The 16,893-nt window shown below is 53.0% G+C and overlaps 7 protein-coding genes across 7 annotated transcripts; 3 read left to right on the top strand and 4 right to left on the bottom strand.

Annotated features, from left to right (window-relative positions):
- Positions 1–19: 19 nt before the first annotated feature.
- On the bottom strand, positions 20–988 carry A1O7_09156 (uncharacterized protein; the record flags this gene model as incomplete). Its single annotated transcript, XM_007763145.1, has 4 exons — positions 20–279; positions 329–654; positions 704–802; positions 849–988. 4 exons carry the CDS (start codon positions 986–988, stop codon positions 20–22), a joined length of 825 nt encoding a protein of 274 aa, XP_007761335.1.
- A 237-nt stretch (positions 989–1,225) lies between these two features.
- On the top strand, positions 1,226–2,758 carry A1O7_09155 (uncharacterized protein; the record flags this gene model as incomplete). Its single annotated transcript, XM_007763144.1, has 1 exon — positions 1,226–2,758. One exon carries the CDS (start codon positions 1,226–1,228, stop codon positions 2,756–2,758), a length of 1,533 nt encoding a protein of 510 aa, XP_007761334.1.
- Positions 2,759–4,413: 1,655 nt separating this feature from the next.
- On the top strand, positions 4,414–6,033 carry A1O7_09154 (uncharacterized protein; the record flags this gene model as incomplete). The annotated part of the gene is made up of 1 exon (XM_007763143.1): positions 4,414–6,033. One exon carries the CDS (start codon positions 4,414–4,416, stop codon positions 6,031–6,033), a length of 1,620 nt encoding a protein of 539 aa, XP_007761333.1.
- Positions 6,034–6,502: 469 nt separating this feature from the next.
- A1O7_09153 (uncharacterized protein) lies at positions 6,503–10,093 on the bottom strand (the record flags this gene model as incomplete). Its single annotated transcript, XM_007763142.1, has 1 exon — positions 6,503–10,093. The coding sequence occupies one exon, from the start codon at positions 10,091–10,093 to the stop codon at positions 6,503–6,505; it is 3,591 nt and encodes a 1,196-aa protein (XP_007761332.1).
- Positions 10,094–12,123: 2,030 nt separating this feature from the next.
- On the bottom strand, positions 12,124–13,461 carry A1O7_09152 (uncharacterized protein; the record flags this gene model as incomplete). The annotated part of the gene is made up of 1 exon (XM_007763141.1): positions 12,124–13,461. The coding sequence occupies one exon, from the start codon at positions 13,459–13,461 to the stop codon at positions 12,124–12,126; it is 1,338 nt and encodes a 445-aa protein (XP_007761331.1).
- Positions 13,462–13,726: 265 nt separating this feature from the next.
- A1O7_09151 (uncharacterized protein) lies at positions 13,727–14,971 on the top strand (the record flags this gene model as incomplete). Its single annotated transcript, XM_007763140.1, has 1 exon — positions 13,727–14,971. One exon carries the CDS (start codon positions 13,727–13,729, stop codon positions 14,969–14,971), a length of 1,245 nt encoding a protein of 414 aa, XP_007761330.1.
- Positions 14,972–15,003: 32 nt separating this feature from the next.
- A1O7_09150 (uncharacterized protein) lies at positions 15,004–16,737 on the bottom strand (the record flags this gene model as incomplete). The annotated part of the gene is made up of 1 exon (XM_007763139.1): positions 15,004–16,737. One exon carries the CDS (start codon positions 16,735–16,737, stop codon positions 15,004–15,006), a length of 1,734 nt encoding a protein of 577 aa, XP_007761329.1.
- Positions 16,738–16,893: the final 156 nt, after the last annotated feature.

The following is a 16,893-nucleotide window of genomic DNA, read 5'->3' as shown; positions in this document are numbered from 1 at the left end:
ACAGGTGGACAACACGTCGTCAGAGATTTCCCAGCTTGAGCGGACTCCAGTCCCCCAAATACGCACATAATGCACGGCTGCTTCCCCTGGTGCAATAATGTACTATTTGATTTTTCTTGTCCTCGCCAACATGCTTTGCGATTTGTCTCAGATCGCTTGTTCTCGGCAAGTAGAGGGCTACACTGGGCGATAGTTTTTTAAAAGACTCGTACAAGTAGCTGAAGGAATATGGCTGCATTAATTCGAGATCAAAGATTTCCGCGTCTCGATAGCCAGGCCCTATCTCAAGATGTCAGCGAAGTTCTCGGTCGATACCGAAGTGACTGACCTCCCCAGGGCGGACTGGCGAAGATAACACCCAGCTTGCTTGCCAGGGTATTGAAACTTCTCGCCTGCTCATCCATCTCGCCGCCATCCAGGCCGAGAAGCTTCAAGCAGTCGCCTTTCAACCAAGTAATCCGGTCAGCCACGCCGTAGATCTCTGCATTGTGCTGGGCGCATCTGAGGGTTGATTCGTCCTTCTCGATTGCATACACTCTCTTCCATTTCCCCGAGAGTGCAAAAGCGATGGTGTTTCCACCCACGCCACACATGACATCGAAGATAATCGGTCTGCCCGGCGGTACGGCTTCTGCAACATGCTGTGCAATCGTGCTTGTGGGAGTCAGAAACCACATGCCAAAGTCTGGAGATGAGGACGTACTTAGCGACGGACTCGTGCGTAACTTCGTACCAAGAGTCGTCGGTCATCCAGATCCCATCATCATATTTGGAGAAGATTGAGTATCCTTGGTTCCAGTATCTATGATGTATTAGCATATCCGAGTATCAGGGATGCGGGTTCTTACTTTTGGATGTCCCATGGTACCTCTTCGACCGACTGATAATGATGTACTCCAGGTGGTGGATCGGTCGAGGAATTCTGCTTTTTGGGAGCAGGCTCATTTGTTGCCTCTACCCGCTCGACTCGCTTCCTTTTCTTTCCCATTGCGATGGGTCTAGGTGTGAACAGTGTTTCTGATGCCATAAAAAGCTATGAGAATGAGTTCAAAGTGATCTATGGAGATAAAGTTATTTGCCTGTGACCAGGCACCTCGACCCCCAATGGAAAAAGTCGCCGACAACCCGCGTCACATGTCATGTCTGCGCCCAACTCATCTTCTTCCCGATGCGCCCATGAGTGTCTTATGGTTCCCTTCGAGTGACAGTCTGCCCCAGGTCCGAAATGGACAACTCTCAGTTCCGGAACCTCCTACAAAGCAACCAGAATGCAGGTGCGCAAGGTGCTGCGGCCTCCCCGCCAGGCTTCAAGAAGCCCGCACTTGGTTCCAGAAGCCGCGCATCAATTCCCATGACGCCTCGGTCGACCGCCGGCTACAATGCCTCCAAAATGTTCGCACAGCAGGTCACAGACTACCGAAAGGAGCATGTTGGACAACCGCCAACGAAGAAGCTCAAGTCAAGCGCACCTAAAGGCACTAAATTGGGATCGGGCTACGAGGATCGCACGCTCGCTCGGAGGGAGGGTGCAGACGATGCTGAGACAACGGACGACAAACAGAAGCGGTTGAAGGCTCTGGAGGAGATGTACAAACTACAACAGATTGATGAAGCTACGCTTGAAAATCTCAAGAGCGAGATCGGCATTGGGGGAGATCTCAACAGCACTCATTTGGTCAAAGGTCTGGACTGGAAATTGCTGGAGAGGGTCCGACGCGGAGATGATCTCAACAGCCCGCCTCAACCAGAGAAGAACAAAGAGAAAGCCAAGGTGGATCTTGACGAAGAGCTCGATCATATGCTTGAGAAGGAGGTTCAGGCCGTGGATCGCAATTTAGGGAAGCAGCAAGACGATGCCGGCATGGAGGTGGACCAGCCCACGACGCGCGATGAGATTTTACGAAGGCTAAAGGAGAGTCGAGCACAAAAGCAACAGGGCGCTCCTCCCGAGCCAGCGCTTGGTGACCGCTTCAAAAAGGTGGCCTCTGACAACCCGAACAAGCGGAAGTTCACCGAGGTGGTCAATGGGCGGCGTCGGGAAGTCTTGCTCATTACGAACAAGGATGGCACGACGAAGAGGAAGACTAGATGGATAGACATGGGGGACACTCCAGACAGCGCAGAGAAGCAACCTCTTGGCATGGAAGTGCCGGCTGAATTTGTCGCAAGACAACAAGCACTGACGACCCGAGACGAAGCCGAAGATGAAGACGACGACATCTTCCAGGGAGTCTCTGATTACAACCCTCTTGCTGGGATCGATAGTGATTCCGAGGACGAGGACCACGACAAGTCGGAACCAGCAGCAAGGAAAGAGAAGGACCCCTCGTCGAGCACTAGCAAGCCACGAAATTACTTCGCGACAAGCAATCAAGATGAGGAGGCTGAAGACCGCACCAATCCGATCTTGAAAGATCCCACGCTTCTTTCTGCCCTCAAACGAGCAGCGGGCCTGCAAAGGCATGATGACTCCGCCAGTAATCAAGCCCTTGACTCGGATCCCACCCGAGCAGCAAAGCAGCAGCAATTGCTGGAGCGGCTGAAAGAGCAGAATCGGGCAGACGCTGCGGACCTGGACCTCGGTTTCGGGGAGAGCCGATTCGGAGATGACGAGGATGAAGATGGGCCTGCGTGGGAGGATGGCGAAGGGTCATCGAAGAAAAGTGGACGCAAACGTGGGCCAAAGAAACGCAAGGGTGACAAAGACAATGTTAATGATGTGATGGCGGCGATGCAAGGTCACGACAGGAAGTCCTAGTTAGATATCCATATGCATTTACTCCGTATGCCTCCTGGAGCTGGCTCCAAGGAAAGCCTCGTCCGCCGATTCCATGCTTCGCTTCTGCATGACATGCATGAATCGAACATGCGAAATTAGGAGACCACGAGGTTCAACCTCTCAAGGATAAACACGGCTTGATATGGCTACGTAAGCGAATGGATGCCCTTTGGACTCCATTGGGATAAAATTTCTGACGTGCTGCGGATCGCCGGAGTCGTGTTTTCAGGACAACGGCGACGAGATGGTGGCTTGGTGGTTGAAGAGTGATTCAGTGGAGATGGCGAGGATGATATACACAGTAGTACACAGTACTCCGTACAAATCCCAGCAATTGCTTCCATGCTGCCTCCTGACCCGCACGTCATCTGTTGCTCACCTGGTCTTCAACGGCTCCTGACACTTACACGCTCCTTCGGGGTGGCTGCAGGTGACGTGTCGCTTTGGTGTGGAAAGAGCGAGTCAAGTTAAGCGGCCAGGCGTGCCACGTCGCCTGCGGGCTACAGCTGTTTTTCGTAGCCACGTGCATGGCCCTCTGATTCTCGACCTTCGCTTCTACACTTTTCGGCTTGACGACATCGATACCACGCATGGCAAAAGATGCTTTCCGGACGTCTTAATTGTGTGATCCTTAATGTCGGGCCGAAACTCTCTCCCAAAGAATTCCCACCCAGATGGCAGCCTCTCTGACCCTCTAGGACTAGGCTTTAGATTCTGCAAGGTACGCAGCCCGGGGCGTGTTTTCACGACATTAGCGTGGCCAAGCTAACGCTTATCTTGAGAATCAACGGCGTGGCTGGCCGCTCGGACTGCTGTTTGTGGACGTTCCCCTGCATTGCCGCCCCAAGCTCGCTGTTTCAGACCCCAGTCTTTGCCACTCTGGATGCTGACTGGCTTTGGGTGCACAAGGTGCCAGGCTAGCCTCGTTTAGAATCCACATCCGAGTTGGGCGCGATCCACGCCTATCACTCGGCTGTCTCCTTTTTGGCCCTCCTCTTGGGCCTCCTCACCCAGTCTCAGGCCGAACCAGCACCAAGGATGGCCAAGTTTGCCCAGGTCCGGTCAGAGTCCGGTATGGAAACGCTTTCATTACTGTGTACACCTGTTACTGGAGAGCCTTTGGCCGGCGGTGGGCTTGAAATGACAGCCCTCTTACAGAAACCCCACCCCGACCTGGACCGGGATCTACCTGGATCACCATCACACAAGAGACCACGATGAAACGTGCCAACCCATTTTGCTATCATGATCAGAACTCGTGGCTCCTTGCCCCTCGATGGAGCTTCTCAACCACCGGCTCTGCTGGCAGAGTTATAACTCTGAGGTTCTTGTCGTTTCATTTGCATCCCCTTCTTTTTGGTTTTCACCAGCTTTCCGCCTTCTTGCTGAGCTCGCTGACACGTTTGTGCGACACACTGCACTTCGTCTTTCCTTCAACAAGGCTAGTCCTTCGTCCTCTCATTCGCAAAGAGCAGAGCTACGCTCCAGGTCACTCTTTGAGCCAACCAGGTCCTTCATTGATTGAAGCCTGATACCAAATACCCCCGGCGGGCTTACACATCCCATATACACCTACCCCATTCTGCAAGAAGCAATTGTCAGAGTCTATCCCCATCGACAATCCCGTTCCCAACATGGTTGCCAAACTCCTTTTCGTCGTCGGCCTTGCCACATCCGTTCTGGCCCACCCTAACCACAAGAGACACAATCGCTTCCACCTTGGCACCGGTACCGGTAACGGTCTGGCGATGCCTACTGGTGCTACCTATCCCATCACCAATGGCACGGCACCAAACAATGGCACAGATTTTGGCGGATCCCCCATTGAGTCACCGTCATCTGTCGAAGCTACCTCGGTCCTACCCACAGCTACTGCTGCTATGACAGTCACTGTCGTCCCTGTTCCTATCGACTCCTCCTCCCCAGATACTGGCAAGGACGTCTCAAGCGTGCCCACCGCAATTGCCATCCCTTCCAACACCGAGGTTGCACCGGCGGGAGACTCTCCAGCGGGCTCGCCGGCACCAGCCCCGGCCCCTGTACCAGGCTCAGGCGATAATTCCTGCTCTGTCTTGACCTCGACTATCACCTCTACATCCATCCAGTACGTCACCGTCACTGCCGGGTTAGGAGACTCAGCCTTGGACGTTGCTCCCACGGGTGGTCCAGGCGCTTCCTCTGGCCCCAGCTCACTCGCTCCTAGCGGCGGCGCAGGCGAATTTTTTCAAGCTCCTGGAAGCATGACCTCCGCCTCATCTTCGACGACCAGTGGTCCCACTAGCCTTGCTTCCGCCTCAGACAGCATCTCTGCCGGTGCTCCCGCAGCTGGGGAGTTCTTCCCCCATCCTGGCAAGCAGAGCTCGGTTCCAGCCAGTGGTGGCAGCGCTTCTGCGGCTGTGCCGTCTTACGGCGGCGGTGCATCTTCGGTCATCCCAACTACGTTTGCAACCATCCCCAGCAGTGCTCCATCCTCCAGCGCAGCTCTTAGTGCCTCTTCTGGGTCACCATCCTCGACCCCTAGCTCTTCCCCAAGCACCGGTGGGTCGACTGGCGGCAAGAAGGGTCTCTCCTACAACACCGCCTCTCTGACTAACGCCTTCGCTGGCAAGGGTATCAGCTGGGCATATAATTGGGGTGCGTCACCAGACGGTTCAATCGTCTCTGGGGCCGAGTATGTTCCCATGTTCTGGGGTCCCAGCTCGGTATCCGGATGGGCAAATGCGGCCGCCGCTGCTATTTCCAGCGGATCCAAGCATGCCTTGTCTTTGAACGAGCCGGATCTCGCCTCCCAAGCCAACGTCGACCCTGCCACTGCAGCCAAGCTTCACATTGAGAACATGAATCCGCTCGCCGGCCAGGTGCAGATTGGCTCTCCTGCTGTCACCAATGGTGCCGGTAGCAGCCCGCTCATGGGTATCGACTGGCTGAACCAGTGGTTCAGCGAGTGCAAGGGGAACTGCAAGGTCGACTTCGTCGCTTTCCATTGGTACGATTCTGCAAACAACCTTGATTACTTCAAGAGCCATGTCCAGGACGTAATCGACACAGCTGCGAAAAACGGTGTTGGCAAGGTTTGGCTGACAGAGTTTGGTGCCACTGGATCCGACAGCGACGTCGCCAACTTTTTGCAGGAAGCAGTTTCTTGGCTCGATTCCCAGCCCGCAGTCGAAAGATACGCGTACTTCATGTGTGCTGATGGCATTCTTGTCAAGGGCAATTCCATCTCCTCACCTGTTGGTGCGGCATATTCTTGAAACAGGCACAAGGGTTACAGTCCAGGTGTCGGATACTTTTGATGGAAAATATTTCTTGTACATTATTCCCGGACGAGTCAGTCGCTGGAGAAACATTCAATTTGGGAGTCCAGCTCTGGATTAGGGATAGTGGGAATCTCTCAGTTGCACCCGGGCATCGAACGACATATATGCTGTGGGCACGCGGGAGCTACGAACGAAATGAACCTATACAAGAAATGTCATGAGCAAAACAATGCAGCAACGTTATAACCTTTATGCCATTCCGAAATGTTTTCGTCTTGTGTGGATAGTCTTCCGCCTTCAATGCAGCCAGTTGTATGGACCGTCTCAGGCTACTTAGATACAGCTGATACTGAATTCTCTTTCGTGCTAAAGATAGAGTTGTACTTGGGATAAGTTAAGTACATAGCTTTGTAGTTCCACCACATTACACAGTACACATCTAAGGACAAATCACACGCAAACATTACCCGATTTTGTTCAACTCATCAATCCCGTACCTTCTACCGCAAGCCTCTTGGCCACTATCTCCATCTGCAACCACATCATCGTCACTCTCCCACCACCCTAATCTGAGCCTTAAATCCTCCGAGTCTTTCACTGATAAGGTCTCATATTCCTTAGCGGCCTCCCTCACGAGTCGACTTCCGGCCAGCAGTGCAGCCGATCCCGCGATCGTACATGGGTTATACGGCACCACGTTCTTGATTGGGTTAAGCAGTACCGCAGTCAACCCACACAAGAACATGATACCCAGAAGAACCTGGAGGATGATCTTGGACAGTTCATTCTGACGTAACACAGGCGTGCGGATGTTGAGCACTGTAGCCCGCAAGTCGTTCGGCGATGCTGATGCTGCTGCCGTCGACGGAGCCAAGCTTACCCGCATGTTCGCCGATATTGCCTGCGCCATGTACCTGCGATAGAATGCCTGTATTGCCGTGCGGACGCTTTGCCTGCTCATGGCGGATGAGTCTCTCATCGCGTCCTGTGGTAGCGGCGTTCGACCGAAAAACACCGCTTGGAAGAAGTTGTCGACAATGGCGGGCCCAACAATGCTACTGGACGAGTATTGCGTTTGGTTGAATAGTGAGAGCGATTGGTCCGTATGGACTTGGATCCGATAGGAAAGGGCGTTCTTCGTAATATTGCGTGCTTCTGTCGACGTTAAAAGTGGGTCATCAAAGGGATCTGGTCCAACAATTGGAGGGTTGGACGTTGGGACGGTGAGATCTCTCGTTGCCAACGTAGTGTTTACTTGCAGTTCTTCCAGGACCTGATAGCACACCATCGTAGCGATGGTGTTTCGACCAATATTGTTGACATTCGCGAAGCCGTAGATGAATCCTAGCGAGGGACAGCCGACAGGGTTGTCTGGCTGGGTGTATGGGGAGATCTCATCTGAGCTGTCTGCGAATGGCCCGGAGAACGGTCCGACATGCAGGTCAAGCATCTTGGCCATGAAGCTTGCATTCGTAGAGCTGGGCAGCTGAAACGAATATTCGAATTTTAATGTTGAGAGGTTCCCACCAGGGCCGCCAAGCAGACAATGCGGAGGAAGACTGTAGGCCGCTTGCACAAAGATGCTGGAAGAAAGGATGTGGGAATTGAAAGAAGCAGTCACATTGTACTGAGTACTGTTCAGACTCTCGCACCGGAGCGAGGCCCGTAGTGCAGGTATATTAGTATTCAGCAGCGTGGTGTTTGCGACACTCCCAGAATATCCGTCGGATAGTTGAAGCCGGGGAAAAGCAACATCTTCATAAGTATTGGGTGGATAGCTCAAGTTTGCTGCCTCAATTAAGCTGCTGACTACTGCCGCTCCGTTGTCGTTCAAGACGCTGTTAGTCCAAGTCTGGTCGAAACTGTCAAGCATTCGGAATGACGAGCCAGCAGCCGCGGACATCGCAACTTCTTCGACGGTAAGAAGACCGGAGCCAACGATCGTGAGCAAGCTACCGAGTAGGGCGGCAAGTCCAGATAAGAAGGCGCTATTATATCGATTTCTCAATGCTGTCCAGAGCGCAGCGACTGGAATTTTACCAAGCAATGGACCGCAATTAGATGACTTCGTACCCTTGCTTCTAGTTTTCAGCGCGTGATATGGAGCAAGCACAGCGATGTTGAAGTCCAACGCATTGAAGGACGTTGCGACCAGGAGTAGCGTCAAGGCAGGCATAAATCTTGTAGATAGTGCCGTTGAAAGACTGCCAGAGCCAGCCAGAATCGCGATCCCGCCCGCTCTGCTTGATAGTCGATGAAGTACCTCGAGAATGGCAATCAGAATGCACGGAAGCACCAATGATAGGATGACCATGGGAAGCTGAAGGAACAATGGCCTCCACCAGTCGTTGGTTGATTCTGTGCTTCTCTTAGTCGTGGCATCGATGGGTTGTGCTTGCACCACAACCCTGCTAACCAAGATACCATCAGCGTTGAGAGCGCCGGAATATTCGTACTCCTGCAGCATCCGATCAAGAGAGGGCTGACCATGGGATAAACAAGACATCAGCAGGTTCTCGAAAGCAGGGCTCCGTGAGAGTAACCATGCCATGCTGGTGACGTGATCCGGGTCGCGGGACACGATTTTGATGGGCCGGCCGAAGAAAACGAAGAGCGATAATATGATGAGGATGCTGAAGCCGCCGGCTAACATCCAGACCGCGAATGGCCTCATATACAATCGCTCCTCTGGGAATGACATTTCACCAGCCACAGAGCGGGTTCGGCTTTGCACCAGAACTTCGGCGGCGATCTGGGCCGCGACATGACCAAACACTTTCTCTGCAGCTCGGATCATAATGTCCTGGTCTAGCAGGGCTTCGTAATTGCCACCACTAACTTGAGCCATGGTCTGGAACAAAGTGTCTGGGTATTCCTCGGCTGTTGGCTGATCGGCTTTGTTGCCAAACATGAGGGCGGCATCCACATAAGCTGAGCTGAACAGCTGGGCGAGGTCTTCGTCGCGGAAACCGTCCAGACTTCGGGGTCTCGGGTCATTGATGTCGCCAACCGTGATCGTTGGAGGACTTTCGGACAGATCATACGTGAGGCTCTGCCTTACAATTGCGTAACTCGGGCGACAGACGATGGCTGTAATGTTTGCAATACTGGTGGACCATGTGCTTGCTTCAAAATCTCCATCTAATGTGTCCTCGGGTGCTTTGGCAACGGTCTGCTCATAGCGCATATCCGTCATTGTCAATAGCTGCCAATTGCCAGACAATGTCGTGGAATTTCGACCGGAACAATCTACTCGTTGCATCAGACCACTCAACTGCCGCTTAGGACATTCGTACAATGCCGGATTCAGAGCGTAAATGGGTAATGCTCCTGCGAGAAGCTCGCACGCTGGAGAATGCAAGTTCAATGTGTCTTCAGGATCCTGATCCGTCGAGTTCGCGGGCTGAAGATTGGCAGACACGACAGCCTTGCCGCAATTGAACGAAGGCACGAAGACATCGACAATGGCTGTCATGGTAGCATTGAGCGAGACCGCGCTTGGTGGTGGAGATATAACCTGGTAGACGAGGTGTCCTTGAGTTCCCTCGATGTCTGCGAGACCCTTGACCATATCAGCGTAAGCGGTGTAGAAATAAGAAGGATTTGCGACGCCTAGATATGAAGTCGCATTGAACGCAGAGCCGTCAAAGTCTGTTGTAGTTGTGAAGGCCACGTCGGAAGCCGTCAATACCCTTTGGTCGGTGAAGAACAAGCCCGTGGATGCCAGCGTGATAAGCTTCAACAATAGGAAGGAGAGGACTGTAATGGATACGACATAATGCCCGTTTTTGAAGGAACTCCACAGACTGAGGACTTGAAGCGGCGAAACATAATCGAGGGAAACACTGTCGTCGGCTTGAGCGTTTTCTCTTCGCAGCGTCGTCCATGGTGTAAGAACCTTGCAGTATTGGTCAATCTGCCTCCAAATTGCAACGATCAGGACGAGTATTGCAGTCGGCCCATATGTCCAGGAGTAATGATTTGAAGTGAGCAAAGCAAAGCCATCATACTGCCCGTTCAGATGCCAGAGTACCAAAAGCGCCACAGTCGCCATGGCAAAGACCGCACAGGTCGCCCCAAGCGTCAGCGTGGAAAGCCAAACTGAATTCCACATCAGCTGGCTGGATGCACTTGTTCCAGCGCTGTTGCTTTGTTGCCGCAGCAGCCACTTAGACACAACGACATTGTCAATTCGACCCATTTGGTTCTCCACAATCCTGACCCCGAGTCGTAGAGCCGTCTAACTGACGGCTAACGGGCAGATGAACGGGAATTTCTAGCCTTTGGGCATTAGCATTAGCAAGCGTGAAAGAAAACGGATAGCTGATGGTGCTTCCATCACCATCATTACATAGTTTTGAAGACCTTTCCATCCTTATATCAGCCAGAGTCTGCAAGGTTTTCGGGGAGGGAGGTCGTTGGGGTGCTGTCCATATCTGAGACATGACGGTTATTGGGCCAGCGCTTAGTAGGTCTTACGCGCTGAAGTTGGCCACGGCCAGGCTGCTAGACAGTCTCTTGACTGTGGTTCCAGAAAGCTCGTCAGTCATTGAAGGCCACGGTATTATCCACACTCGCAGAGATTTCCGTAGGTTGGGTTCTCCAGAGGCATAGATGCTGGCGTTGCTCGAGCTACATCACCCTAGCCTAGCAGGCGAATAAACCATTTTAGCAGACATTGGGCGCTGCGGTCTCCAGCGTATGATCTTGCATGACATGCACAATGCATGGCACACACGACTGGGCGAATAATCCGCAAAGGTTTGTTGATCTCTAACTTTTGAGAGGTTGTCGCGAAAGCAGACGGGGAAAGTCGATGTCTACCTAGTTTTCGAAGTTTGTACCGTGTCGTTGATTGGCCAGCCTTGCAAACTCACTTGCGAGGCTGGAAAAGTGTTCGTAAATGCTCTTCTCTCGGAGAACAATCTTTGCCGATCTAACGCCTGAGAAGAATAGCCGGGCAAATTAGAGTTACTAGGAAATCAAGACGGACGGATACCAACGGAAGCTTGGCATGGTGTACGACTATCAACCGACCCTACTTCGTTATCTGGTCCTCGGGATGAACTACATCAACTCCGTACCTTCCGCTCTTGCGTAAGAGATAGCTCATCCTGAACGCCTTCCGCACGCTCATTGTTCGGGTTAAAATCCAGGCTCTTGATCCCACCAGCCCAGCCTATACAATTTTGACTCCTTAGTGACCGCCGGTCGTAATGTCGTACCACAATAGGCATATAGAGTATTTGTCTACCATGGACAACATGCCACAGCCGGTGGCGAGCTGCAGCCGAGGTTTCAACCATGGCCAATGATCTGCCCGGCGCTTGAGCGACGGACGTTCTGACGGGCGCAGCGGAGTGCACATATTCGATCGATATGGCGCGCGATAGCCGCGATGTTGGCAGCTGCAGGAGATCCAGGCTGAGGACGAATAGTTACATGGAGCTGTGGCCAATGCCTCAGCCATGGTCGGAGATTTTTTGACATGATCGAGTTGCAAATACAGGCCCGAATGGGCATCTGCCTCTAAGAGTGGATGTTGTTGGGCGATTTTTGAAACATTGGATTCGTTTCGCTGCCTGAAGCGTCATTGGTCATCCCTGCGAGCGACCACCACACGGCGAATTAGAGCACCAATTCGTGATCTCAAGTCGCTGATCCATATGTCTCTCCTTGACCTTGCAAGGTTGTAGCCGGAGTTCCAAGTTGAGCACTTTCAGCCGCGGTGACTGTACTTTTTCCGGCGGCTGCAAGTCATCCTGGCCATTGATGGTCGTTTGCATGAGAGGTCATGGAAATACGCTGAAGAAAGCAGTCACAACACTCGTAAAAACGCACAATGGCGCATGACGGTCAGGCAACCCTGGAAAGCTGTTTCTTCGTTGTGCTCCATGAACGAGTGGGGTGAGTTGGTCGCCGGTTTGAGCTACATCTCGTTACTGAACGTTACTAACTTCGCTCGTTGACGGGCATCTCGCTTGATAAGTCGTGCGCAAGCGCCAACACCAGCCGTTGACGTGATCAAGTCGTGCGCAAGCGCCAACACCAGCCGTTGACGTGATCAAGTCGTACTGAAGGTGTTCAGCTGCTAGCCTTCTTCAATCCCTGCTCTGCAGTTTCGATCAACGGCAGGAGATTATGCTCTCGCAAGATCGGCAACAAATTCAAAAATGCCTCCTTCGCCATCGCCTTGTCGCCATTGTCGACCAGCAGATCCGCTCGTGTCATCTTTGCAGACAGAGAAGCTGCAGCGCAGATTTCGTCTCGGTCCTCAGGTTTGACAGCATCACTGGTGGCGATAGCTTGATCTGCCCATCTCAATGCCGCCCGCCGGGCTGCGGCCAGAGAGTCTTCCGTCGCAGGCTTCCCGTTGATGATAGGCTTTGGCTTCTTCAACGCCATGTCCATGGTGGAAGCGATATTGCTGAGAACTTGGGCTTCCCTGCAGGACCTAGTGCCATTGCATGACGCTCGAAGCGGTTGCAGAGTGAGCATATATAGTTGTACGGCATTTTCCTCCTCGCCCGATGTGGCATACAGGTCGCCCATTTGCGACAGCATCGCAGCAATTTCGCCAGTTGTCAACCCAGCTCCATTGTCGTCCGTCAGCCCTTGTTGGGGATTTTTCGTCTCTTTGACCACCATGCCCACCGCATCAGACAAGACCTGCTTGGCCATGGACGGATTTTGGAGATAGTCGCTTTCGTATAAAGAGGATATCTTGATCTTCAGCTTCACGATGCCTTTGATCATATTCGCTCGCATCTCAGCAAATGTAGGACCTGACTGAAGAGACGTATCAGTCCTTAGGGAATGCGCTTGTTCGAGTTCATCCAGCTTCTGTTGCAACTCGCTGATGATGCCGTCCAAGATTTCGATAGCCGCCTTGGCATGACCAAACTCCTCGAGCATCTGGGAGAAACGGACCCGAATGCCCAACGCCTCCTTGCCGTAGGGGTCCATTCCCACCTCTTCTGCCTTTTTGATCGCCCCCAAAAAGTATTTCGATGCCGTCTCTGGGTCCGGGGAGATATGGGTATAGTGCAGGGCCAGCCGAAGCTGGTCCTCAACTGCGGGCGGAAATGCCGACGTCCCTTTCTTCTCTCTGCGCCATTGGTCGTAGGCCATGATTATGAGCAATATCACAGACGCGGTGGAGCCGAAGAGCAAGAACGGGAAAAGAATTGGATGTTTGAGCCGGGCATCGATGACGGCTTGCTCGAATCGGTTCGGTGGGCGGGGGTAGCTTCTTTCATTGCGTTTCTGAAACCGGGTGTTGAGTGTAGGCATACATCGAATCTGAGGTCGATTCTTCGATAAGCTATGAAAGCCATTGACCAAAGTTCTCGATGGGCTCGTCCTCGCAGGCTTGAAGCTGCGCAGAAGCTGGATTGTGAGCACGCCGGAATTTGTGGCCATGACCAAGGAGGGTGTATGTGAACCTGAGAAGTGCTCACAATAGACAAGGAAGATACACGGTAGGTGAGGTAGTCGTGAGGCGAAGCGCAGCACGATCGCCAAAAGTAAAAGTTCGACCCCGGATTTCTCTGGTCGCGTCGACGTCATCCATCCGCTTCACCATTCGCGCTCTCCAGATAGGCTTCGTAACTCTCTCGTATCCGCCTCTGGCAATAATGGCAGAGCAGCCTGCCGTGCTCTACCACATCGTTTGCTCTTCGCAATCATGTGTGGACGATACGCATTAGGCATTCGTGCCTCCTTCGTCCGCTACCAGCTTGAGCAGCAAGGTATGCCCGTTGATGAAGCACCGGAAGATGATGAAGCGCGAGAGACGTACAACTTCCCCCCAGGTTCATACGGCCTAGTATACCGAGCAGATGTCCCAGACCACGGTGTAAGAGACACAGACGACTCCGGACCCAGCAGTACTGCACCACAAGACGAGCAACACGAGGAACAGTTTCCGCAGCACGATGGGGCTCAAGAGTCCGTCGCGCCCGCAGCCAGCCAGCCGAAACACTACAACTACCAGATCAAGGTCATGAAGTGGGGGTTGATCCCTTTCTGGACGAAACGCTCCCCTGATTACGGCTCAATGTTGCGCACAATAAACTGTCGCGACGATTCTCTCCTCGAAAACAAGGGCATGTGGAATACGATGAAGCAGAAGAAACGCTGTCTGGTGATTGCGCAGGGATTCTACGAGTGGTTGAAGAAGGGGCCAGGTGGCAAAGAGAAGATCCCACACTTCGTCAAGCGAAAAGATGGGCAGTTGATGTGTTTCGCTGGTCTGTGGGATTGTGTCAAGTATGAGGATACGGAGGAGAAATTGTACACATACACGATCATCACGACGGACTCGAACAAACAGCTATCGTTCTTGCATGATCGAATGCCGGTCATTCTCGAGCCAGGTACAGAAGAAGTCAAGCTTTGGCTAGATCCGACGAGAAATAAGTGGTCCAAAGAACTCCAGGCTCTTCTGAAACCGTACCAGGGAGAATTAGAATGCTATCCCGTCAATCAGGCTGTAGGCAAAGTGGGCAACAATTCCCCTAGCTTCATTGTGCCGATCGACAGCAAGGAGAACAAGAAGAATATCGCAAACTTCTTCAAGAATACTCCACCAAAGAAGACCAAAGGGAAGGTCGAAGAAGAGCCGGAAGAAGACAGAGAGACGGTCGAACACGACGGAACTGAAAACAAGGCACCCTTGCCTGCGACCGCGAACCCGGTAGAGGAAAAGCGCGGACAAAAGCGAACACACGAGGACGAGGGCGAAGAAAGTCCAACCAAGAAAGTTGCGAAAATCCCCTCTCCGCCGTCTCCTGTGAAGTCCCTTCCGAAAGCTGTAGGGGGCAAGAAGCCAAAGAGTGCGACAAGCAACAAGAATATGACGCTCAAAAGCAGCCCAGCAAAGAAAACCGAGTCCGGGACGCGGCGCATCACCAATTTCTTCACCAAGTGATAGGCTGAAGAGAACTGAACTGAGGTCTAAATCTACCATTTGGGATCAACAAGCGGCTCCAAATCTTCTCCAAATTCAACGTCAATCCACTTGCCTCCGGCGTTCTTGCGAACTGCTCGTAAGTGCCGCGCCACCGAGCGCGCAGTACTTCGGATATCAGCAAAACGTTCTCGATCTTTTCTGTATCGATAGAGCCGACGCTCGTTCTCAACATTCCAGCTGGATGTTTCGGGCGTGAATAAATGATGGTCTTCGATCGTGGGCGGAGCGATAGGTCTCCATCCGACTTCGAGGATCAATTTCTCTAACCCACGCCAGCCGCCATTCCACTCAGGAGCAAGATGTTCTCTCTGAGGACCAGACAATGAGCTGCTGGTTGGCGATGTCGAGGGAGAGGAAGAAGGTGAAGGAACCCACTGCAAAGCAGCAAACCAATCCCCACAGCCTGTGAGATCCAGCCACTTCAGACAATACAAGGAACGGCTCAAGGTGCGCAAAATGCCCGCTGCTTCTCGCCAATTGTTATCATGCGAGGTGTATATGTCTGAGCCGCCGTAGACGACAGGTCCGGGACCGGGGGTCGGGATGACTACCCGCGTCGAGGCGGCGTTGGGTGTGAAGGTAGGTTGAGGCCAGTATGCCAGCGAAAGGGAGGTTAGGGTCCGCAGTTCAGTTGCAAGTGAAAGCAAAGAGGACCAGGAAGCGGCTTTTGCACTACCTGACGGGATGGCGAGAGAAAGATGTCTTAGGTTGACGAAATTGGGCGCAGTCTTGGGTACTGGAGGGATTATCGGGTCATTCGAGTCCTCGTCGCCGTCGCTCTCAGCATCCCAGCTTTCTGGGGCATACTCTATTGGGGGAGCTTGGGCGACTGCCATCGAACCTGTAAGGGGACCGGCCTTTTTCGCCAACAGATCCCTCTCCAGTTGTCTGAACGTAGTCCAGTGACCGATCGCATTGCTTAAATCTAAGTGCCGGACTTCGTCCTTCTCTTTGATATCTGTCTCATGCAAGAGCAGGATCCTCAACGGGTCACTCCTCACATGTTCACCAAAAACAGCGATATAACTGAGCAAAGTCTCTCGTAGTCTGACAGGCAAGTAGTTGAAGTATTGCAGATCATTTTCGGCATGCCAGTCCCATTCTGATGCGATCTTTTTCAGCACGAGATGCTGCAGGGATCTGGGTGGTGGAAATGCTCCATCTGGAAGGTTACTCGTGCGGACCTGAACGCGATGATTCTCGCCATCAGCGCGGTTATGTGAAGATCGCACAGAGGGAGGAGCATGAATGCTATCTGTAAGCCAGCTTAGCGGCGGAGGCGGCCCAGGAATACGGCGAAGACGGCTCGGCCCTGAACTCGAAGCGCCGGAGCGAGAACCAAGTCCGTACCTTGGGACAGGTGAGGGTGGCGCAGGCAGGTCAAGAACTGCTCTTACCGAAGGGTGCAACGAGTGCGCATTGTCAAGCACGGGAGGAGTGCGGGCCTCGCTTCTCAGCTGCAGTCGACGAGACTCTCGGATTAGGTCATTGACCGAGCCTTGCGAGGCCGCCCCATTTGAATGTCGGGAGGACTTGGAGAGTGAGAGAGTTTGCGGACTGCTCGACTGCGGTTTGACCTGAAGCGCTCGCTGCTGGTGCTTCTTGGGCATGTATGAAGTCTGCGGCGGCGATTGGCGCAGGGGGAGAAAAATGAAAACGGAGGAGAGGAGAAGGGTACCGGGTGGAGGGGACGGAGGGTGAAGAGGTGGGATGGACGGAGTCATGGTGTCGAAGGCAGCACACCGAGACTGCTGAGTCTGATGTCACTTCGCTATTTGACTCAAGCCTGGCCGCTTTAAACACAGATATTGACTCATAGCTGTACAAGTGTCGCATACCATTACCATGCCGTATGCCACTGGCTGATGCTACAATGCTTG

Source organism: Cladophialophora yegresii (assembly GCF_000585515.1).
Source record: "Cladophialophora yegresii CBS 114405 chromosome Unknown aczIN-supercont1.7, whole genome shotgun sequence".
NCBI classification, from domain to species: Eukaryota; Fungi; Ascomycota; class Eurotiomycetes; order Chaetothyriales; family Herpotrichiellaceae; genus Cladophialophora; species Cladophialophora yegresii.
This window is presented reverse-complemented; position numbering and strand designations above follow the sequence as displayed.